We start from the raw sequence: 25,309 nt of genomic DNA, 5'->3' as shown, positions 1-25,309 counted from the left end.
CACACAGCAGCTAAGGCGTATTTGGTTAAAGAGAGTAAACGACAATCGAGACAAAAACATCCGCCAACAATTACCACTATTTGGGAAATGTGACTTTATTTTTAAATCAGACCAGTCTGCGCAGCAAAACTGTTCTTATCTTGTTACTTGAATCATGACTTGGTATCCTTTTCTATCCTATTTCTCTAATTATCTTTCAGTTCATTTTACATCTTTTATCTTCTGCTTCTTCAGGATTCGTTTTTTTTTTAATCCTCTCGATATGTATGAGTCCATCTCCATCCCCAAATTATTTAACGCTCAAATGTTTTACTTTTTGAATCTCATCAAAATCACAATGTACCCTCCCTTTCGATTACTTATGTTGACATCACGTTTCTTTCATTGACACTGTGCGTATGTAGCATTGATTATGTTGAAGATGGTGGATTATCGTTGTTTCATTAAATCTTCGTCAGATCAGCGTCCGTTGTCTACGTCACGTTCCGATTGTCACATTGCGTCTTTTCTGCATCTGCAAAGACGAAAGGTACTTTAATATCGTCGATGACGTCATATCAATGTGAATGAACAGACGAATTGGGACAACATAATATTTGCTCAAGTTGTACGAAATACAAGTTAGAAGTCTGTCTTCTGTCAAATTTGGATGACTAGGCCTACTTACTAATAGCAATGCTTCGAAGAAAGGAAAAACATGGGATAAGTGAGGATTCCTGGGGTTTTATTAGGAACGGATGTTACCTTCTTCACTGTAATTATTGTCTTTTCTAACAATTCTTTATGGACAGGAATGAAAGTATTTACCTCTAAACGTAGAGAAGTTGGTTGGGAGAGCCCGACCCAGTATCGCTGATCTTGTTATTCGATGTGCTGGACAACATGCTGCTGGTACTACCGCCGTAGAGGGCGATAGCTCCTATAAATGAATTGACAAAAGAAGGCTATTATTGGTGATACAGTGTACTTTGCTCTCCCTTTAAAGTTATGTATCCCAGCCGTGCGATATTCTTTCAGCGCGACGTAAAGAGAGAGAGAGAGAGGGAGAGGGAGAGAGAAAGACAAGGGGGCAAGGGGGTGGTAATAGAACAAAAATTCAAAGTATGCAGTGGACATCTATTAATCGAAGTCTCTGTTCGATTAACGACCTCAAAAAAAGTAATGTCTCGGATCATTCAGTATCAAGTGTACAGTTTGAAAACTATGCCGTGGGAAGTATAGTTATTGGTTAGGATCATTGATAATGGTTACGACGAGGAAAAGATCTTAAAGGCATTATTTACCATTTGCAGATGAAACAAAAAAAAATAAGTTTTAGTGCTTCAAAATAGTTCTAAAATGTGAGTGAGGGATAGAAACAACCAATTTACTCATTTGAACCATTATGATTAATATTGTTAAATACACAAAATGTGAACAACAGTTATAATAAAAAGTATGAAATAGATCCACATAAAAACGACCGACAACTGAATAACTGACCGAATACCGTTAAGGATCGAGATTAAGGCCATTTTAAATAATCTTGGGCAGAGTCAACACCCTGCATCAGGGAAATTTGGTTGACTAAACTATTGATATGATATGATGAATTCACGATGAATTGAATTTCAATCATGATGCAAAAATTGATATGTAAAGGCACCGCACAACATTGAGGCTCAGCTACAAAACAAAAAGTGGACTCCTCCTAACGGCTTTCTGACTATCCCTGTATAGATTTTTAAAGACTCTCAAGTATACAAATGCTATGAAATTTGCTGCCATGGTCAAAAATTATCCCTGGAAAACATCATCAGAACACAAATGCCCAAGAGAATTATTGAAGGTGTCAAAGCCGTTCACTCTCAAAGTGTTCTTTGTTTCTCTTCTTTCCCTAAGCATATCACAGTTATTCAACAGCGACGTTTTCTCATAGCGTTATGTTCACACAATGTCAGAAAAAAAATGCAGCATATTGGACAATCATGTAGCTCAAATGATCAACTAAAAGCAAGTATACTTGATTTCCGATGCACTGCGTGAAGAATGGTGTAGAACACAACATTACCCCACATTTTCCTGCCAAACTGCAAGCCTTTTAAACCGCATGATGGCAGTTCGTACCTGCGACGTGCGGGCAAGCCATGGAGGTTCCGCTGATAGTGCTGGTGGCCGTATTGCTGGTGTACCACAAGGAAGTAATGGAGGTGCCAGGTGCGAAGATGTCCACGCAGGAGCCGTAGTTGGAGAAGGACGAGCGATTATCGTCGCTGTCTGTAGCTCCAACGGTGATGGCCTGAAGATCACAGAAAGAAAGGGACAATGTCATGAAAAATCTGGAAACCCATAAGATATATATCGCATATAAGACGGCCCAAAAAAGGAAATGTGCAGACACTGTACACCCGTCTGCCGGTAGAATGCATTTTTTTTTAACACCACGGGAGCCAAGTTCCTAAATCAATGTTGAGATGTGACCGTTTGAAAGCACATTGTAGTGTAAAATGCAGACTCTGAGACTTTACTTGTACCCGCTGGAATAAAGGCACAATGGAACTGACGCTATCATCCATTCTCAGCTATCTGTTGTAGGTTTTCAGCCTAGTGTTAGTGGCGAATTCTCACCGTGCTTTCGCGAGCTGGGGAATAGTTGCAAGCATTTGCATCGTCGTTGCCAGCGGCAACGGCCGTCGGGATGCCAGCTGAGACCATGTCCGCGACAGCATTGTCGAGGGAAGTTGATGTACCTCCTCCAAGAGACATGGATGCAACGTTCTTGTTGCCTGAAGCATTATCTACGACGTAGTCGCATCCTGTGGTTTATATCAGAAGAGGTGAGAGGGCACGGAATTATGATTTTTTAAAAAAAAAGATTCTTATTCACAATTGAACTTCAGCAAGATCCCGACACTACGTTCACTTGTTATCCTTACTCCAATCGTCAAAACCATCTGAATACGTACTAGTCCGTCGATTCATCTCTTGAAGAGGCATGAGTAAAGTTCATACACATGAAGATAGACAATCCAAATTTTGGAGATTTTGTAAAGGCATGAGGAAGCGATTCACCACTTCCAAAAGAGTATGATGATAAACTAAAGGTAAATAAATGACTTGATCAACAGACATGTGTGGTAAACATGTTGCATGGGTCGTTTTACTTTTAGTTTGAAATTTAGTATAGTTCATTTGTGCGCGGATATAACAGCCTTCTTGCAGCTGGACAGCTGTCTTTTTTTTTCAGCTGGGCCGTGTTTTATATTGAGTAAGGGAGACTATACACAGCAAAACTGAAAGCATACATTGATATACAATCAGATACGATAAACAACATCCACTGAACAGGTCACAGCACAAATTTCGAAATAAGTAACTGGAAATCACCGCCAGAAGAAGAAAAAGATTTTTAAAAATATCTAAAAATATAACAATTTTTCTTTTTAGTTTTCTTTGTAGTTACTCTCCCTTTTTCCAGTTTGTTTATCTTTGATGTAAACAGTGTTGTACTTTATACGAACTGAACTGTAGATAAGTATATCATTTTTCTTGTTTAGGCCATTGCCTTATGGATTTTGTGTGAATCATATCACTATTTGTCATTCTATTTTATACATTGTACAGCAGTTAGCAAACTGAATGTGCCTACCCTGTAATCATTTTGTAAAGAAAATTTGAATAAGAAATAATGAAACTACAAGGGCAATAAGAAAATAGGTTAACGCAGTTATAGACTCTTTAGGGGATTTTTGCATTCTTACGACCAGATAGAGATCATGACAACTCTAAAAGACGATGCATATAATCGTGAAAGATTTTCAAGTGTGATGGGAAGGTGAAAAAAGAAAACAGTCAAATTTTCATCTCTGGTGGTGCACGTCATGATTTTCTTGTCTACTTATTTCTAGTATAGGACGTACGATTCTTCTTTATCTTTAGTACTTGTCAACTGGGATGAGCCTCAAGGGAACGGGATTTTTCAACTGTTTCCATATAAAAAGATGGGAAATGACACTTTTGTAGAAAATGTCTTGCGTACTGCGAGTAAGTCTTTTTTTTCAGTGAAAAACAGCTGATTGAATTTGATTACACAATGAAAAAACAAAATATGCGTGAACCACGCAGATCCCAGAACTTGAAAAGCTTCAGTATATTCCTTCCGAATTTCGTGCACAATTTAGATTTCTGTTGAACTCTTTCGACAGCTTTTCTTCGCCCGTTCTGCCCAGGAAGATTGTTATGTCAAAGTGATATTTGAAGAGGAGAAACTGTACCGCTGACGATGTTACTGGTGCTGCCGGAGCCAAGGCAGTTGAGTACCTTGACACCCTTGATAGAAACCCCCGTGGCCACACCGTAGGTGTTCGATCCCACGGTACCAGCACAGTGGGTCCCATGGCCGTTGCAGTCTTCCTATGGAGTGATGATAAAAGGAGTAAAAGTGTACCTAAAACAGTTTGATGCACCAGATCGATTAAACTAAAATGTTATTGGATCATTGTAAGTCTGTATCTAAAACTCTGAAGGATGATAGTTCTTCATCTAGAAGAATACCTACATGGAATATAAAAGAAAAATGCAGCAAATGTAATTTTTCGCCGGCGAATCCACACGGACTTTGGAGAAAGGTTTATCTGTTTTGAGTCTCACAGATTGCTGTGAAATAATGCCAGGGCTTTGAAATACGGCGAATGTGCAATGTCGATGAAAGTTAATAAAATTCCGAGAAGAAAGTGTATAGAATAAGGACAAATCAATATTCAGACTCTTTCTAGGTTTTCAGTCATGGACTTCATAAATCACCTTTCATTCACATCTAATGTTTAAAGGAAATTACACAATTTCCTGCTTCTCGTTAATTTTGAACCCAAATAGACCAACCAAGAATCAGTACTAGATCGTCAGTTACGCCGTGGAAAGGAACGGAAAGGGACAAGGACTAGCAATTTTCGTTTTTTAAGATGAACTTTCAATTGATATTGGTTAAATCTTATCATTCTTATATACTTACTGTAGATGCCATTAATTTTGTTCTGCATACAATGATAGACTGGCTATTCGGAAACTTACGTTGTTACCTGTGGCATAGTTAACCACCTGGTCAGCGCGGCCTCCAAAGTTATTGTGAGTATCGAGAACTCCGGTGTCGATCACCCAGACGGTGTACCCACTTCCGGTGCCTGATGGATCATTCAAAATCAACGTCTTGTATCAGTTACTAACCGTGTCAATACTTTGTGATATACATCCTCATGACAAGATGCAAAGAATTTATGGCGATCTTATTTAACTCCGTTTATGATTTAAAAGCGATTATGCAGTTGATGTTTTAAGATGAATGAGTAGGCCCTATACTATTCGATTTCTTGTGTGTTTTGTTCTCATAGGAATGTCTGATTTTCGTTTCTCTGCAGCTCTTTGCTATAAAAGTCTTCCTTTACCGCTCGGTGAGTAGGAGTCGTCAAGTGGTAGATCTCTCTGGTCGATACGGTCCAGACCCCAGGTCACCTGAGTGCGGTAGATACCGTCCTGTTCCACGTACTCGACGGCTGCAAGGCTGCGGACCTGTAAGGGTAATAGCAACATCGAGTCGAGAACCACTCCCTACTGATGCAAATAGTTTTTTTCTTTATGAAAAGGATCCATGGAGGAGGAACCCTACCTGTGTCATATCATTTTGAGAAATATGATTATGTAAGCCTGCTGTCCACGACCACGCATCATTCGTTTTTCTCTCTTTTTTTTCTCTCTCTCTCTCTTGTAGGACATGGCAGACTATGAAAATAAACACCATTCTACTCCCGGACAAAATACAATCAGGAATATAAGAGGACCACCTCACTAATAAATGGTTAGGACATTTCATTTTTTTTTTTGACAAATAAAAACAATGTTTTCAATGCATTTTACCTTCCCAAAGCATGGCATACAGACTATCAAACTCTTTTGCTGGCCCTCAAGTGCATCCTTACCATCAGAATAAACCTGAACCGGAATACTTTCAACAAAGAACAATCAGTGGTTATCATCTGCAAGAAAAGTTGTAAAGCTGATAGGTACATAATGTATAGAAATCCAAGGTGTTGGTTTTCTTTTATCAGACTTACGATCTCAAGAGCCCTGTCCGAGAGCTCGGCGGCGAATCCATGCAGGACGCGACGGAACTTGTTTCCGACACGACCACCAGTGAGACTGACAGTTGTAGCGATTTCGTCGACGTCGTACTCGCCCTGTCACACAATGAAGATACACGGTTGTGATGAGTCAACAATGACTTCCTACAAAGGCTGCAGAACCGTGAGAGGGGGGTCTGAGAGTACCCATCCCCCACCCCACTAGCAATTATGGCTCCCACAAAACCCCTCCTACCAACCCTCCCCGCACACAGATGTACACACTAAAAGAAAAGACAGAAAATAGCAAACAAAATGCTAATCGCTGAGCGTGGCCTGTAAATTGCCAATCTGTTAACAGTGAGATTACTTACAAAGTAAGAATTGTTACACCACATTGCATCGATTGTCATCTCATGATTATTGAAACAGAATGCAGCAAAGGTGAATTGGGCTGACCCTTGAAGAAGATATTCAAATTTGGATAAACTTTTGATGTATGAGGCAGAAGAATGATTCTGTTCACACTGACCTTGAGTTTGATGATGTACTTGCCCGGGATGGGTTCCGAGTTCATGAGGAGCGGGGCCAGCTCGGCTGTGGCAGCAGCCACCAGGAGGAGAGCGAGAAAAGCACGCATCTTGTCTGGGAACAGCAGGGGAAATTGAATATCATTAGCGTTTATGGACGATAGTCGATAACATCTTTACGTTCTTGTGCCCGTAATGAAATCAATCAACTCGTCTTTTCTATAACTCTATTGCTGCTAACAGGACGTTCATGCTGGCGTACACGATTTGAAGACAAAGTCTTCAACAAATGGACGATCGGTAAGGAGTGCCCGCAAGATGTCAAATTTGTGACAAGAATCAGTTTGTTAGAAAGAGACAAACTAAAGAAAATTCAAACCTCAATCGACTCCCTGTTCGCCTGTGAGTTTGGAAAGCATCGCTTCTCTGCCTAAATATTTCTTTTGATAACAAAAACAAAGTCATGTACAGTAGATAGAGATAAAAAAACCTCATGAATGGAGAATGAATTTGATGGCAACGACAAACCACTGCGTAGGAAACAGTATGATGCCTATACAACAATACTGCATTATGATATGATGAAACAAGCAATCTCTGAACTCACCGTTGATGTAGAGCAGAAGAAGTAGATTCTGAAGCTTGAAGACTGAAGCTGATGATGTGTGTGCAATACTCGGCCATATTTATACACTTTAAACCACATGGAATTACATCGGTGCCAGGCTGCGGCCTCACGTTCTTATCTGACATTCTGCATCAAAGGAAAGGAAAAAAAAATCAGTCTATATTTAGCAGTGGAGTCAATATCATTCAATAAGATAGAAAGAAGAAATATCCAGGTCTAGCATGGAAAAATGCCAGCTTTCAATCACATGATTGGTCGGTGTGCTGCTGGCACTGAACTTTTTTGATCTACTTCAACTAAACTTTTCGATTTATCAAAGTGTAAATGTGTCAAAGGTAACAATTCAAGTCACGCATGGAAATTTACATGGTTGCAACCAATAGCAGTATCGCTTTGTATTTCTGAAGTGAAAACCGTGCACGAAGGTGCATGGCACGAGGTTAAAGACCTCTTGCATCAATTTCTGGCACGGCGGCGGCGCCACCTGCTGCCTCCCAGAGCCTTCCATTCATAGAAGGCTCTGTTGCATCCCAGTGCCGTATATACGGCACTGTTGCATCCGAAGTAACAGCGCCCTCTAAAAAAGCGTATACAGGACACGCCTGACTGTACCAACATGAGCTACTACTGCAGGTACAGTAACTGTATGCTGCTTGGCGGATGGAACATCACGAAGATGAAAAGGGAAGGAAAAAACAGTCAAATTATTTTCAAAGATGCTTTTTTTTTAACTTTTTATTCTAGTGTCAAAATTGAGTTGAAATAATGACCCAAACCTCTGATAACATGGCACAATGTTATCACCGTACCAGATTACTATTGTCGTGTGCACAAATTTCCGTCTCTTTCAAGAGAAAAGCATGTAAACATCAAGACAGCTTCATAATTGCCATAACTTTAGATAATCTTGTCTCTCCCATGAATTACTAGTTGGAGTTTGAAGGTTACAGATGCAAAATGTCTTCTAGACACACACACCCATACACATTTACATGTATGTGTATATATTCATGAGTGTATATAGAAACACACACTGTAAAAACATCGGTGTTAGATTTAACACCACGGGTGTTAAATCTAACACCGAGGTGTTAAATCTAACACCACGGGTGTTAAATCTAACACCGAGGTGTTAAATCTAACACCGATCAAACTTCAATAGAGGACCACACCCACAGGTGTTAAAATGCACTGTGATGGTGTTGAAAAGTGCTCAACTGATACTTCGTGGTGTTAATTTGACACTGTACCTGGTGTTATTCAGACACTGTACTGGTGTTAATTCAAAAATGACACCACATGGTGTTGATTTGATATTTTTTGGTGTTAATATTAATGGTTTAACACCCGTCCAGCTTCAATAAGGGACCACACCAGCTGGTGTTACTTTGGTGTAAATTTATTTTCACATTTTTTCAAAAATCTAGTATTTTAATGTAAAATTCTTGATCGTTTTGTTTACATTAAAAATCAACAAGAAGTGCAGTTACTAAGAAACTCTTCAAAAAACAGTTTAAAATTTGGAAATGACACCCGGAGGTGTTAATTTAACACCATAAATGAACACCGAAAATTTAACACCAGCTCGGTGTTCACTATTTAACACCGGACTTTTTGCAGTGCACAAACGGAAGTGCAGACACCCTCAATAGTTTTTGTGTGTGCGTGTTTTTTTTTTTTTTTTAATCTTAATTTCTTTTTATTGGGGGGGGGGGGATCTGTGAAACATTCTGTTTGTGGAGAATGTTTAGGGACCGCTATTATTTTATCATTCATTGTTTGATCCCTTTCCATATTAACTGTATATTCTAGCCTTTTTTCCTGCTCATCTTTAAAGCGTTTTCATTCAGCTATATATAGGCTACAACACGTACAACGACTCCTGCTTATGTTCACATAAAATGTGATGTTGTTGTTTAGTAACAATAATTAATATAGGTTTACCGTGTGAATTCTTTCAATAAACTAAATAGATTTTGCACTTAGGAGGGTTGAACATAACCATCCCTCAAACAGTCCTCACCTAACCGAAGAGAGGAAAAAAAACAAGGTATAAATCAAAATATAGGCCAAGGCATTGTCTTTGTTTTTGTGGATTTTTTTTGGGGGGGGGGGTAGAAGAGGGTAAAGAACAATAAAAAAACTTATTCATTTCCTTCTTTCAAAAATACACTCATCAGGAAATCGGTAGGGCTCCTAACTCCACTGCCAGACAAAATTGAAGTCTTCTCGAAGATCTAATTAAAATACATTCGCATAATTATATCAATGCTGACAGCATAGTATTATAGACATTAATAAAAAAAAAAATCTGAAATCCGTGGAGTGCCAAAAAATAAAACATTCAGACAAATATTTCTGCATTACATTCATCACATAATTATCGAATCAGAAGAAGAAATTTTAGAGTGCTCAGATTCAGAGACGGAGATGCTTGGCAGCTCTGACATTGGCGTTCCATAGACACAGCAGAATTTTATTTTATTCATCCTATTTTTCGCTAAATGAACAACGGCAACGCTGATTACAAGAAACACCTAGTCATAATCACTACCTCGTGCAAGCACACACTAATATGCACAGACACTTTATTTTGATAGATGTACCTTTTCTATGACATGCATTGCTTACAAAAAGTATTCGACTTTGTTAGGAACGTTCTTGATCGTCCGTAAGTTTGGCCTATTTCCATTAATATTTTACGTTGACAACCCGAACCCCACTTTTTTTTGCTTATCTAGTTAATTGAAAGGAATTTGAAGTGAATTATAAGAAAGTTTTTTCATTCATATTTTCTGATTAAACATGTATCTCTCATCCAATACTTCTCACACCTCGCATCCAACTGGACCTAATAAAAGACCAGCTAGTGCAGCTGAACATGTTTCGAGATATCCAGACATATTCTTCTAAGCTGGAAAAATGGAACAAGCAAACAAGGAAACAAACATCTCAGAACAATGCTGGTCATCTGTATAAGGTAAGGCAAATTTCATGTCAGTGTCATGAACAGTACTTTGCAGGGAACAGGATTCGAATGCTGTACAAAGCATCTGGCTTGGATCGCATCAGTATTGCTGAAAAAAATAAGTTCATCGACTTAATTGCTTGCATATGAGACGAAAGCTTTCTTCATGTGGTAATTTTTCCCGTTCGATGAACTTTGTCTGCTTATTCCATTAAAGATTGCTCATGCCACCTTCCAATCCAAACACTGCATGGTACTACCTGGTACTCTATGATAATGAGGAGTCCTATCTTCCAGCCAGAAAAAATACTTATCAAGATATTCAAGCTGTCGAAACTCCCAGGCCCGAGGAGTTCATCAACGATATTCCTTGCACAGAGAATGTGGCCATTTTGTTTTTGACATGGAATTTTCCACATTCGATGAACTTTGTCTGCTATTACCAAAAAGACTGCACGTAACATATTCCACGCCTCTCCCGGCATGATACTACCAGGTACTCTATGCTAATGAGGAGTCATATCTTCCAGCCAGAAAATACTTATCAAGATATTCAAGCTGTCCAAACTCCCAGGCCCGAGGTGTTCATCAACAATATTCCTTGCGCGGAGAAAGTTACTTGCTCCACGACTATCCTGTTGCACGCTTTTCAGCCTTCTAACTACTTTTTTTTCTCTCTCTCTCTCATGCACATGATTAATATTCATTCAATGTCTGAAGGCCCTGTCACACCTTCCGGGTAAGCTATGCGGGCTTGTTGCGAGTAGGGATTTTCCAACACGCAGGAGAATTTTCTGCGGGCGGACAAGGATGTTGGCGAGTTCCGAACTTGCGTCTTTACTGGTAGATGCGAGCTATTTACCTGCTACTTGCTTGTATTTCGTGTGACCTGCGTGAGAGCTTTGAAACATATCCATTTTCAGCTACGAGCGACCTACGGGGACTGTGAAGAACCTGCGTGGGAGTTACCTGCGGGGTGCTGCCGCTAAGGGCCTAATACTGGTGTTCTGCGTATACCTCATGCAGCGGGGAAACCCTCCCGACTCACCCGGAACGAGTTTTGAGCGTGCTCTATGCCTTGTCACACCGTGTCTGAGGTAGCCTTGCGGGTTGACTTGCGGGGAAAAAAAATTTGCCACCCGGACCTCCCAGCAGTTGGTCCGCACCTGACAGTACCTAGCACGTATCTCGCCTGTAGTTGCTCAGAGGTGTGAACGCAAGTCCGATTTACCCACAGCCAAGTTTTGAGCATGACCAAAACTTTTTGGGTGAGTCGCGGGATTGCCCGCAGGGGTACACGCAGAACGCCAGTAGAAGACCCTCAGCGGCAGCACCTCGCAGGCAACTCCCGCGCAGGTACTTCGCAGTCCCCGTATGCGGCCAAGATAACAACATTCTGTGGGACTTCTGCCATTCCTTGGAGGGATTGCTTTACCGAGTTGCGAGGTCCAGTAGGTAAGACGCATGCGAAACTTGCCCAAATAATTCATACTTGCTCTAAACTTGGCTGCGGGTGAATAGGACTTGCGTTCACACCTCCGAGTAACTACTGTTGAGATACGTGCTAGGTACTGTCATATGAGGGGTCATCTGCGGGGACCAAATAGCAAAAGTTGTTATTCGCAAGTCGCACGCAAGGCTTGTCCGGAAAGGTGTGACTGAGCTTTGATGTTCTATACTTACCATATATTTACTCATGACAATTATAACATAAGAGTTAGTTCCCAAGTATCTGACAATGGACCACATACAAAGTAGGAGTTCTTCTGGCTACTTCAATTTAAAGAAATAAGCAAGATTCATTCACTCTGTCATCATGACCGCATCTTAAGTGCTTAGGCTTTTCATGAATTATTTTAGAATTCATCGGGTTCCCATGATTGACTCAATGGTCTGAAATAACAACATTGGTTTAACTCTAGTCCATGGGTTAGGCAACATTCACTTGCATAAAAATGTTTATGGCGCACTGAATAGGTGCACCAACAAACATTCTCCAATGAGTTGAGTTACGTTGAGTTTATTTTATTTATACACGAGTTAAAAAACTGCTTTTAGCTGGGCAGCTGTTTTTCAGCAAGACCTTGTTTTACATCGAGTACAAAACATATACACAACAAAATTGCGAACATACAATGATACACAAAAACGACAATCACTGCATATGTTACAAACAAGAGTCAATAATATATATATATATATATATATATATATATATATATATATATATACATATATAAGAAGAAAGAGTCTCAAGTACGCCATGGATCCAACGATTACAAAAATTTTTATTACAAAATTTTCGGTCTGCCTCAGACCTTCGTCAGTGCAAAGTCATTGTCTTTGCACTGACGAAGGTCTGAGGCAGACCGAAAATTTTGTAATAAATTTTTTTGTAATCGTTGGATCCATGGCGTACTTGAGACTCTTTCTTCTAATAATTACAACATTCGAAGTCCAACACGTGGAAAATTCCAAGATATATATATATATATATATATATATATATATATATATATGTATATATACAGTCATTTACAAACATGAAGCGAAAATCGAGACATTTCTGTTGACACGTTGAGGGATTTCCGCTTATTTCATGATATCTTTCGTGAACTTTTTGATCAGTGTCACTAATTTTTCTTAAATGAACAGGAAGAGTGCTGAAAGTTTTACATGCAATATAAGAGGAACTGTTTCGGATAAAAGTTTGTAATTTTCAAAAGATCCGAATTGATAACTAGCGTGGTTAGAGTTGATGGGGCAAGGTCATTCAACAGTTTGATATAGGTTAAGGCTTGCTTTCCTCTTCATTCCTCTTCTTTCCTTGAGTTGATCAACCTGTAGGGGAAAATAAAAGAGTTACCCTTTTGTAACGGATGTCAACACCTAGCATCATTAAGCATCTCAGTTCTTAATGACTTGCAATCGATTTAGTTGACCATATTAACCAGTCCCCCAGATTACAAATAGTCTAAACGGGCTGAATTAGGGTTTTGTTAAACAACAGGGAGATATCCTTATCAATGTACTTTCTTATACGCTTGACTTCATGAAAGACTTTGAGCGTTTTGCTTCTAACGTGTTCAATTTGTGGAGTTCAATATTGGGTCTTCATCGAGAATGACCTCAAGATGTGTGTATTCTGAAACTCTTTGCAGAGATGTATTTTGAATAACAAAATGAACATTCTAATAGAATTTCGCAAATTCATTTCAGATCCAATCAACCTAAACTTTGTTTACGTTTAACATTGTAAAAAGGTGGCTTTAGGTCATTATTATCTTTTAAAACAAAACGGGCTCTTTGAAGCAAAATGCAAGCATGCACTTACCATCAACAAATAGGGAAAGTGCACCCTTCTTAACAGCATTTTATAACAGGTTTATGCGCAAAGTATATTTCACGCTATACAACTTGCAACTTCATTTTTTATTTTTTTTAAAACATCACACTTCAGTAAAAACAAGGAGGGGCAGAGAAATCTCTTTATTACTCAGTGTTAACTTTAGAAGTGGGAAAATGGCATGTTTCTGCAGGTTAAGTGGATTTCTTTTAACGTGTTGTGTGAACATATTCGCTAAGAGGAATGGACAGCATCAGAATTGGGGAAAAAAATGTATACGTTCATGGACACCGGGTGCCTGGATGTTCGACCAGAGTTTTCATTACTTTGCCATTTTGCCTTTGACCTGAGTTTATTTTTTTTTTCTCACGTGTGATGAACTTTATCTGCTTACTCTATTAAAGACTGCACGTACCATCTTCCACGCCAAACCCTGCATGGTACTGCCTGGCACTCTATGTATGCCAACGAGGAGTCCTGTCTAACAGTCAGAAAATAATACTTATCAAGATATTAAAGCTGTCGAAATTCCCACGCCCGAGAAGTTCATCAGCAATATTCCACATTGAGCGTTCCTTGCTCCAAGACTGTGAACCCTGTTGGAACGTTTTCAATATTCTAGCTCCCTTTTTTTATTATGTTATTCACACACGTTTTGATATCCCATACGATGGCAGTGCATTTGCTCATGTCAATAATTAGTATAATACATAATCCCGAATTATTTTGGAATTCATCGGGTTTCTATAGAATGGAGTACACGGATTCATTGGCAGGAATCAATTATGCAATTTTTAATTGTGTAAATGCGTGCTACACATCCTACGATAACCCAAGCACACATGCGCACATGCAAGGAATACCAGTTTTCGTGCTTGTTTCAGTCCACGAACAAAATATCATAACGTGAATTAAATTGAAATAACTCTTCAAATTCTTTGGTGCATTTGGGCACACCCATTATAGGCTCACTGATCAAAGGTTGGTGAATAAAGTATACATTTCCTTCAGGAAACAAAATCTATACCAAATTACACAATAACATGAACAGTCATAGTTATGATTTATTGTATTATGACATGTCGAACGTGTGGGGGGATTCACCCTGCAAACGCTGCTTTTTAGCATTGCTCTTCATTTCCAGCGTTTCTGTATACTTACAATATTCTGTCATCTTTTACCATGCATTGTGATGTAATTTATGTATTCAATCTCTGTAAAATATCTATTTGTTTCATAATGGGGAAAAATGAACGAATGAATGAATAAATGAACACTTACCCATCCACTTGAATGAAATTTGAAATCTAACAGAACCTACATCCTATGCATCTAACAATTCAGATCGTTTATACCCAAGTTTAGTGGTCTTGGTGGTTAATGACTTATCTCTCCTATTCTTCTTTTGCTTCAATGTCAAATACTAAAACTTTACTGTGTATCATTACAAAGTCATATGTGAGGGGAAATTTCCTGTTTAAAGAAATATTTACAGCTTTATAGACAATTCACCAACTTCAGGATAAGGAAGAGAACTAGGATATATGATATGAAAAATACATTGTAAGCCAAAAGCATGAATATGCGAGTCAGTATGATTTCTGTGAAATATTACACACAAGAAAACGGAGAGAGGTGACATGAATATCCCTTTACTCATAAATATTATATTGATGATATGACTCGTGTCTTCAAAATTAATGAATATAAAACAAATTCACTTTGTTTCAAGTGTATTTTGATACTTAGAATGTGGAATGGAACGCATCAATATTGCTGAAAATAAGTTCATAGACATTCAGTGCATGGGTGGCAGACCATGGCTTCTTTCATGCGGCCATTTTGTTTTTAACACGGATTTTCCACATTCGATGAACTTTGTCTGCTAATTAATACCAAAAATACTGCAAGTAATGTATTCCACGCCTAACCCTGCATGATACTACCTGGCACTCGGTGATAATGATGAGTTACACAGCAAGAAAATACTTATCAAGATATTCAAGCTGTCGAAATTCCCACGCACGAGAAGTTCATCGCCAATATTCCACTTGCGTTCCTTGCTCTAGGACTGCGAATCCTGTTGAAACATTTTCAGTATTTTAGCTCCTTTTTTACATAATTTATGTCACACCCGTTTTGATATCCTATGATTACAGTGCATTTACTCATGCAAATAATTAGCATAATCCATAAGTCTGAATTATTTTGGAATTTATCGCATTTCCATGAATGAGCGCACGGATTCATTAGCAGGAATCATTCTACAATATTTTCAATTATTGTGTAAATGCGTGCTACACATCGAGAGCACCACGAACACCCTTCGATAATCCAAGCAGACATGCGCATGTGCAAGGAATACCTGTTTTCGCGTTTGTTTCAGTCCACGAAGAAAATATCATACCGTGAATTAAATTGAAATAACTTTTCAAATTCTTCGGTGTATTTGGGGACACTTATTTGGCTCACTTATCGAAGGTTTGTGAATAAAGCATACATTTCGCTCAGGAAATAAAATCTATACCACATTACACAATAACAGTATAACAGTATATCAATCATTTGTTGTATTACGTGTGGAGAAATGCACCCTGCAAGCGCTGCTTTTTAGCATTCCTCCCCACTTCCAGCATATCTGTATATTTACAATATTTTTTAAACTTATCTATTATTATGCATTATGATATAATTTATGTATTCAATCTCTGTAAAATATCTATATGTTTCAGTTGGATTTGGAAAAAAATGAATGAATGAATGAATGAATGAATGAATGAACACGTACCCACTTGAAAGAAATTTGAAATCTAACAGAACCAACAGCCCATGCATTAAACACTTCAAGTCGTTTATACCCAAGTGGTTCCATACTCATCTCTCCTGTTCTTCTTTTGCTTCAATGTCAAATACCAAACTTTACTGTGTATTATTACAAAGCCATACATGTGAGTGGAAGATTCCCTTTTAAAGAGATATTTACAGCTTTATAGACGATTCACCAACTTCAGGATAAGGAGGAGAACTAGGATATATGATATGAAAAATACATTGCAAGCCAAAAGCATGAATATGCAAGTCAGTATGATTTCTGTGAAATATTACACACAAGAAAACGCAGAGAGGTGACATGAACATCCCTTTACACATAAATATTACATGGATATGACTCGTGTCTTCAAAATTAATTAATATAAAACAAATTCACTTTGTTTCAAGTGTATTTAAATACTTTAAAAAAATGTGGAATGGAACGCATCAATATTGCTGAAAATAAGTTCATTGACATTAGGTACATGGGTGGCATACCATGGCTTCTTTCATGCGGCCATTTTGTTTTTAACATGGATTTTTCCACATTCGATGAACTTTGTCAGCTAATACCAAAAAATATTGCGCAACATATTCCATGCCTAACCCTGCATGATACTACCTGGCATTTGGTGATAATGATGAGTTATACAGCAAGAAAATATTTATCAAGATATTCAAGCTGTCGAAATTCCCACGCACGAGAAGTTCATCAGCAATATTCCACAATATTCCACTACTAATACCAAAAATACTGCACGTAACATCTTCGATGCCAAACCCTGCATGGTACTTCCTGGTACTCTATGCTAACATGGCTAATGAGGAGTCATATCTTCCAGCCAGAAAATACTTATCAAGATATTCAAGCTGTCAAAACTCCCAGGCCCGAGGAGTTCATCAACAATATTCCTTGCACGGAGAATGTTGCTTGCTCCACGACTGTGAATCTTATTATAACGTGTTTAATCTTGTAACTACTTTTGTTTTCATATAGGCCTACAACGACTAATATTCCCCACCTAATGCTATTATTTCAGTACAAATGTTCATGTGGTTACTAATCGCAGAAGACGTATAGGCCTAAAAGCAAGATCCACTCAATGTTTTAATCAGTGGCAGGACTGCATCTCTTAATTTCATGCGGTGCCTATATATATAGTTCATCATCGTTCATGGAATGACAACAGTCATCCGACATCACTTTTGTAATTAGCGGAAAGCAGACAACCATTGTGTGCAGGTTTTGTATAAGTCTATGCATGACATTGGCCGAAAGACTCTGTATAAAGATTCCACATTGGACAATCAGTGTCAGATCGAGGAGCTTTAAACAGAAGCTCCTATATATTATTACACTAATAAAACTAAAGGAGGTAGCCACAGTTTCCTGGCCATGTATCATGAAAATAGATATAGAAAAATATAAGAGTCTGCGCCGGAGGAGGGTTTTTTTTTATTCATTTTTTTCTCTTTTATACGGCTTTCCTCCTATTCCGTGAAGCCACAGTCTCGGCGAAACATTATTATCCCCGCGACCACAAGATATGGAATGAAAAAGAAATAAACACAAACGGAAGTGTTATATGGAATGAGAATACTGAACAAAAGATAAAATAACAAGCTCGATAGGAATGACTCCCCCCCCCCCCCGGTCCGGTTAGCTCCTGCATTAATATTCAAATTACCATATTATACGTTAAAACCTGCTTCAAGCAAAGGAGCTCTCATTACCAAGGTTCGAAATTATGGAATGCCCTGCAACATGCATAAAACAGCAAACATCTTTTAGTAGATTTAAACGTAATTCAAATTTGCATTTTCACCATATATACTGGTTTTGTGTTCCCCTCATTCCTAGTAACAAACTGGTTCTAAAGTTATTTTGTCTCTTATTTTCTGTAGGCCTGAATACATTTTGTGTTTGTTTTGTTTTTGTTTTTGCTTTGTTACATTTAATTCAGTGTTGCGTATATATTCTATACTTTTATGTACATGTATAGTTATAAGTACCTGTTTTGTAATAATTATATCATTCTATTACCTGGTGATGCATGGACATGGAAGAACAGCCGTGTTAGCTGAATCATGTGCCGCACTGAAATGAAATGAAATGTTGGCTGTGAATCCGAGTGTGCCGCGCTGAAATGATGAAGTGAAATGAAATGAAATGGAATGGAATGAAATGAAATGAAATGAAATGAAATGAAATGAAATGAAATGAAATGAAATGAAATGAAATGAAATGAAATGTATTGAAATGAAATGAAATGAAATGAAATGAAATGCAATGAAATGAAATGAAATGAAATGAAGTGAAATGAAATGAAATGAAATGAAATGGAATGTTCATGGAAGGAAATGAAATGAAATGAACTTAAAAGAAACGAAATGAATGGTGGTGTTTGACATGCCAGTAGCCCCCTATCCGTGCAAATCGATGGAGTAAAAGAAACAATGTAAACATAAATGGAAGTGCATGGACTAAGAATATGGGAAAATGAAATAAAAAAGCTCAATATGGGATATAAAATGAAGATACTTGGTCCTACTAACTAGTACGTACTATTGGAATGACTCCTACAGTCTCCTAATACAGACTGATCTCTCTGGCCGAAGAATTCAACATAACGTTATTTTTTTTACATATAATTATTTGACGATTACGAAATATAAAAGGATGGAGGCCAATTTGTAGTCCACAATATTATGTAGCAGCCATGAGTAGATAGTGCAATAATCAACAACAATAACAACAACACTCGCGTGAGAATTAATTCGTTAGCCAAAGGGGAAAAAACAATAACAACAACATTTGGCGATACAATAGTGAAGATGACTATCGATAGCTGTAATTGTAATCGCATATTTGAAAACCGTGGATTATCAACAAGCATTCTGCAATGCCACGCCATGGCTGCGATAAGCTACTCTAACAGTTAACCATGGAGACAAAAGGTAAGCTTATCTTTATATCTCATGTAATCGACGTATGAATGCAAAACTTTAATGTTCAGACACACTTCAACCAATTATCTAAAATCCTGGAAAACACTGTCATTAGACGATAGTATAGCGTTAGCGTCACCGGTAGTCATGGTGCCGGCAATTTTGACAGTCCCACTTATATATAATTATGTATGTGTGGTACAGGTATTACAACATGCACTGCACTGCACCACTGGCACTGCACTGTTCTTTATTCTTCTACCTAGAGACTCCATAGATCTAACACAGTTAGAGTGTTATCCTAGTGTTATGCACTTGTCAATTGTAGTCCCGGCCCCTGGGTACCCGGGGATGGCCGGGACTTGCATCAAACTTGCAATTTTGGGATGTTACACCACCCGGCCAAGTCCCGGCCAAGTCTCCGACCGGTCGGGCAAAATTTTCACGGAAATCCCCCGCTAAGTCCCCGGCAGGCCGGGCAAAATTGAAGTTGAAATTCCCGGCCAATTCCCCGACAGTCCGGGCAATATTTGTGCAGAAATCCCCGGTCAACTCCCCGACAAGTCGGGTATATTTGCATAGAAATCCCCGGCCAAGTCCCGACCCTCAAGGCCCGGTCACACTGCCCAAAAGTCGCGTAAGTTTGCATGAATCACGCGAGAAATTTGGTTGTGCGTGCTTAATTGTCCGTTGAGAATTTTCGCTGATTTACGCGGTGAAAATCACCGATGAATTGCGCAAGAACTACGGAAATATCACTCAAAAATCACTAAACCACGCACTTTCAGCGCATCATAGGCACGCAAAGGCCCCATATAGGGCGAATTCGTGGTGCGCGACGACTGAGGTCCACGGAAAATCACGCATAATCTGTGCTTTATCACAATGAATTGCGTATGAATCGCGCATGATTTGCACATGAACGTGATAGCCTAGATCTAGTGGCAACATTTTCGCAAACGATCACTGATATTCCACGCATATTTCGCGCGTTTTTCGCGTAAGAACAGCGCAAACTACGCAAAAAATACGTAAAACAGCGCAATACTGCCTAAATTTACTTTTACGCGAAGCTGAATTTTGAGCTGCTCAAAAACCTGGCCTTTGAGGACCTGTCACAGAGCCCTAAAGTCGCGTAAACGCATGAATCACGTAAGAAATTCGAGCCTTATTTACGCGATACATGCGCAATCCAGTACGCGCATTTCATGAGTTTGTCTAGGGCCTAGGGGTCTACACAACGTGGAACCTTCGTAGCTGTCAGCCGATGTGCGCCGGATCGACGCTTTACGCAATTTCGGGTTTTGAGGAGCTCAAAACTCGGCTTTGCGTAAAAGTTTACGCATTATTGCGCTGTTTTACGTAATTTATGCGTAGTTTGCGTGGTTCTTACGCGAACAATGCGCGAAATATGCGTGGAATATCAGCGATTGTTCGCGAAAATGTTGCCGCTATCGCGTTCACCAACGACTCTCTACTGACGATTAGCAGACATAAATAATGACACATGTTTCGCGCTTGTAACACCTACGTATCACTGAAGATCACTGAAAAAAAAAATATCGGTGTAGGCCTATGTATCTCTAAAAGAACACGCAAATAAGCGCATATAATACTTAGGAAATACTGATCGATGAATCAATAATGTATCACTAACAACTCGCGTATGATTGTGGCGCTATATTTTTGCGTGATCTGTCCGTAGTTCTTGCGCACTTCATCGGTGATTTCTCGTTGCGTAAATCAACGAAAATGGTCAAATTCTCGACGGACAATGTAAGCACGCAAAACCCAATTTCTTACGTGATTTATGCGATTAATATTTACACAACTTTCGGGCAGTGTGACCGAGCCGGCATGGAATCGCGTAAAGCGCCGATCCAGCGCACATCCGATATCCGCGGACAATACGTTCGAAGGTTGCATGTCAGAAAAATTCATAAAATGTGCAAATCGCGCATGTTTCGCGCTAGGCTCTATTTTCTTACGTGATTCATGCGTTTACGCGACTTTTGGGCAATGTTACCGAGTCCTCAATAGCGGGGAATTGCTAGTCAAGCGAAATAATTTATGGTCACATTACCGTACTGGAAATGGTATAAGTCATGGTCAACTCTCAAGCAAAATCTGGCTCAATCCCAGCCAAAATTCCTGCCCCAAATGCTGCCATTTGGTTGGAGCGAATTTCCCCCGACAAGTCCCGGTTTATTCCCCACCCACCGGGGCAAAATAAGTGAATCTCCCCCGACAAAGCCCGGTCCATTCCCGACCCACCGGGGCAAAATAATAGACTTCCCCCGACAACACCCCGGTACATCCCCGGCCCACCGGGGCAAATTAAGTGAATTTCCCCCTACAAAGCCCGGTCTATTCCCGACCCACCCGGGCGAAAAAAATGCTGAAATCCCCGCCCAACTTGGTTGCAAGTCCCGGCCATCCCCGGGTACCCATGGGCCGGGACTTCAATTGACAAGTGCATTAAGCTGTTCATGGATGGATGCGATGGCATGCGACCAGCTAGTGCAGTAAGATTATAGTGCAGCTGATGCAGCTGTTTTGCTGGTGCTGTAATGTGGCAAGCCCGGCGCGGGGCGCTGTGCCTGTATGTAACCAATTCAATACACCAGGGGTCGGGTCGCTGGCTGGTGCGGTTAGTGCTGTGCCTGTGGTAGTGTAGGTGATGATACTGTAAAGCACGATATAATCGCGGCGTGAATTTTTGGCGAATTGGAGCCGACGGCCTTTTTTGCGGCATGAAATTTTCACGAACTGCCACTGTCATTCAATGCATATAGCGTAGACAACCTTAGCGTGCATTTTAATTTCACGAATCTTGGCGCTCGCGAAATTCGCGAAATTAAAATGCACATGAAAATTCCTCGTTTTACAGTAGTATAGTCCAGCCAGCCAGGTATAACTGCGAAACACAGTCCGAACGCCGACTGTTCCGGCTGTGCCTGTAGTTTATTAGCTAGCTAGATTGGCATAATCGTGATATAGTCCCCACCGTGCACCGCTGCGTGTCCGTACGAAATACAACCCTACCTAACCCCATACTCACGGGTGCATGCGCACTGCAGTGGGGAGAGCGGTGGGGACTATATCACGATTATACTGCTAGATTACATCATATTCATAAACAACTTATGTGACGGAATACTCATCAAATAGAGCTAGATACTAGTAGATTGGAAAGTTTTATACAAAGACATTTGCATTTCCAAGACGTTACAGCATTTAGCGGGTGCTAAGACGGTAAGGTAGGCAGAATTCCGCAGAAACTAACTGTTAGAAATATGTAGGTCTAGACTAAATATGCTAACTAGCCACTGCGCTGGCTAGTTCTACTACTAGTATTACTATTACACGTATAGCTCATCCATCCATTCTGGAAAGTTGAATCAATCAGCTGTCACACTCACAGTACACACTAAATGTAGACACCAATTTGCACAGATAATTTTGTGTGTGTAATGTACACTATTACATTAGCATGATTAGACATGATTAATGTCATAATTGAGTAGGACCCCTCGCAAAATTTAGGCTGGTGAGTCATAACTGCTTAAAGAGCAATGCTAAAACCAAGACAAAGCCATTATTTTGATAATGCTCAGTTGTTTCTCATGCAAAAATGGAAAAGTCCTATGCTTCTTGTAACAGTGCAGTACATGCAAGGTCACATAGGCAAATGATTAGTCATAGTAATGCATACATCCGACATTGATTCGCACTAAAGGTGTTTTGTCATTTTATGGGCACAAAAATGTTTGTGTATTTTGATTTTTGTTCACATACATCTGTAGCACAATCTTTGTAATATCTGGAAGGGGGCTGAACTTCAGAATACATGCTACGGTATTAATCACAGCACCTGGTGGAATCTGAACAAAGGCACAAGCGCCATGCAAACTCAAAATCTGATTTTGTGATCAAATTCAGATGTTTCAAACTAATTTTGTCTTATTTCCTCAGGGAAGGTAAAGAAAAAGGCTCGGAAGCTTCCTGCTGGAGGTCAGGATGATGAAAGGGCGCTATGTAAGTAACAAGCTTATCCTATGTTTGAAAACACCCAATGGAAAGATACGCTTTTTGGGCAAGCCAACATCTCAGCAAAATTTAGAGATGAGTATCATTCTGACAAAATATGTTGAATTGAATGATTGACCTGCTAGTATTTGCTTCTGCAATACAATACACTTCATCTCTTTTTAAGCATTTGGTAGATGATGAAAGTCATTAAGTTAATTTGCAGCGGGCAAGATCAATCACTTTCTGTAGGAAGCCCAATTTTTTTGCTCTCTCATTGTGAAACAGGTTTTTTTAAGATGATGGGGTGTGCCTACATTAATTCAAGAAATTATTTTATTGAATTGCCAATGGATATCCCATCATGAGGCTTCAAGAACTCATACAATAATCTGTATGGTAGAATCTGTAAAGCCATCCTAGTACGGAAAAGATTTTGCCTTCTATAAGAAATTGTTGTTGTTCGCTTAAAAAAAAAGCCACCTCTTATACATTTTGCATTTTGTCAGCAGAGAAGATGCAATTGTAGCAGAAATTTCTATCACATCTACATAATACCCTGTAAAGATAATTCTGCCATTAATACGTTTCCAATTCTTGACTCTTGGATTGCTGAAGACCATCCATTAAAGGTCACAGAGTTAAAGTCTATTTCTTAATCACTCTTCAGTTTTAAAGCAGTATTAATTGTATATATATGTTCAAATTGTGTCGCTGCAGACAGTGTTAAAGCTGTGTATTCATTTTGCAAATGTCATGAAATTCTGCATTGTTGAAGAATATTGTATCCCAACATCATGTTTGGAATCTTGCAGTAATGCACCTCAGGGTTTAGATAAAGACAAAAACAAAAGAAAAATTAACCCCAAATTAATCCTATTTCACTTGAGAACTCGCTTCCCTTTTGTACTGAGAATAAGATTTTTTTTTGTCCGTATATAGTCGCTGGAAATCTATGTAGTATTTTTCCTCTTCATCAAAAAGAAGTTTCCACTTCTATCATTAGTCTGAGAAAAGGTCTGAATTACCTGCCTCTACAACATACCAGCTTGTGAAAGAAATCTAATTTTGAGGGTTGCAAAAGGTACAACCACGTTTTGATAGTTCTCCTTTTTCCTTTTTTTTTTTCCCTATTTCTTTTGAAGCCCCACACTCTGAACAGCATGAGATGCAGAGTGAAACCAGGGCCAAGTTTGATGAGCTCCTCAAGTCAGCCATGGAGCAGAGGTAAGTTTTATCTTCTGTACCATCTCTCTGTCAGAGCCTTTGATATCTTTGTTTACAAACTTTGTATTATATTTGATGTCAGGGAGTGGAAAAGATTTTAGAGATATGTACACCCGTGTTGCTTGATGATTCTTGCCATCTGCAATATAATTATGTCATGGGATTATTCTGACATGATGTGTCATTTGCATGAGAGTGTACTATGAGAAGACACCTCTGAATGATATTTGAAGGAGCAAGTTTTGTCACTTGTGACAAACTAAAATGCTGTGTAACATTAAATTTGATGATTTGATTTGATTTGATTTGATGCTACTCATTGTGCAAATGATCTTTTATTTAAAATCAGTTAAATGATGGCTAATAGTTTAAAAAAAGGAGGTAGCTGTAGCTACCACAAACCTTCTTCCACAATGTCATAAATTTTGCTTTTTTATGCTTACTGTAAAAGTGGATATTTTCGTGCGACAAATTTTTTGCGCTTGGCCGGGCAAGAAGAGTTTCACATGTTTTTAATTCCGCGGAATCAAGACATCAACTACTGGAACGTATGGGCAGCAAAAATATTCACGTGCTTTTATTTTCGCGCTAGTTTCTGGTTGCGTGAAATGCGCGAAAATTTCAACTTTTACAGTATTTTGAAAACCAACAGACAAGATATTGATGAAAATTAACTGATGTTCAACTTCTTTGAAGCATAACAGTTTTGTTCTCCCGCCTTCCCCTCCC

The 25,309-nt window shown here is 39.1% G+C and overlaps 2 protein-coding genes across 2 annotated transcripts in view; one reads left to right on the top strand and one right to left on the bottom strand.

The window, feature by feature from the left end:
• Window positions 1–342: 342 nt before the first annotated feature.
• LOC139745075 (aqualysin-1-like) lies at window positions 343–7,276 on the bottom strand. The gene is made up of 10 exons (XM_071655496.1): window positions 7,230–7,276; window positions 6,625–6,737; window positions 6,087–6,209; window positions 5,421–5,544; window positions 5,050–5,159; window positions 4,254–4,392; window positions 2,608–2,795; window positions 2,107–2,278; window positions 808–919; window positions 343–514 (listed from the first exon to the last, which is right to left on the bottom strand). Exons 2-9 carry the CDS (start codon window positions 6,730–6,732, stop codon window positions 810–812), a joined length of 1,074 nt encoding a protein of 357 aa, XP_071511597.1. The 5' UTR covers window positions 6,733–6,737; window positions 7,230–7,276; the 3' UTR covers window positions 343–514; window positions 808–809.
• Window positions 7,277–19,320: 12,044 nt separating this feature from the next.
• The window catches only part of LOC139745074 (jouberin-like), a 33,464-nt gene continuing 27,475 nt past the window's right edge, over window positions 19,321–25,309 (top strand). The window contains exons 1-3 of the mRNA XM_071655495.1: window positions 19,321–19,333; window positions 23,300–23,362; window positions 24,499–24,580. Coding sequence (XP_071511596.1) covers window positions 19,321–19,333; window positions 23,300–23,362; window positions 24,499–24,580 — 158 coding nt within the window. The remainder of the gene's footprint in view (window positions 19,334–23,299; window positions 23,363–24,498; window positions 24,581–25,309) is intronic.

This window comes from Diadema antillarum, unplaced genomic scaffold (assembly GCF_040938485.1).
Source record: "Diadema antillarum isolate AM-2024a unplaced genomic scaffold, OU_Dant_1.0 seq00001234_RagTag, whole genome shotgun sequence".
In the NCBI taxonomy this organism is placed as follows: domain Eukaryota; kingdom Metazoa; phylum Echinodermata; class Echinoidea; order Diadematoida; family Diadematidae; genus Diadema; species Diadema antillarum.
The sequence above is the reverse complement of the archived record's forward strand: the minus strand, read 5'-3'. Positions and strand labels throughout refer to the sequence as shown.

What these genes read in the sequence shown, in the direction of transcription:
- LOC139745075 (XM_071655496.1), bottom strand. Translation starts at nt 6,732, where the DNA reads ATGCGTGCTTTTCTCGCTCTCCTCCTGGTGGCTGCTGCCACAGCCGAG. An exon ending in CGGACAGGGCTCTTGAGATC is followed by an intron (nt 5,545 to 6,086) that starts GTAAGTCTGATA and finishes TTACCCTTACAG; the next exon opens with GTCCGCAGCCTTGCAGCCGT. An exon ending in CGACTCCTACTCACCGAGCG is followed by an intron (nt 5,160 to 5,420) that starts GTAAAGGAAGAC and finishes ATGATCCATCAG; the next exon opens with GCACCGGAAGTGGGTACACC.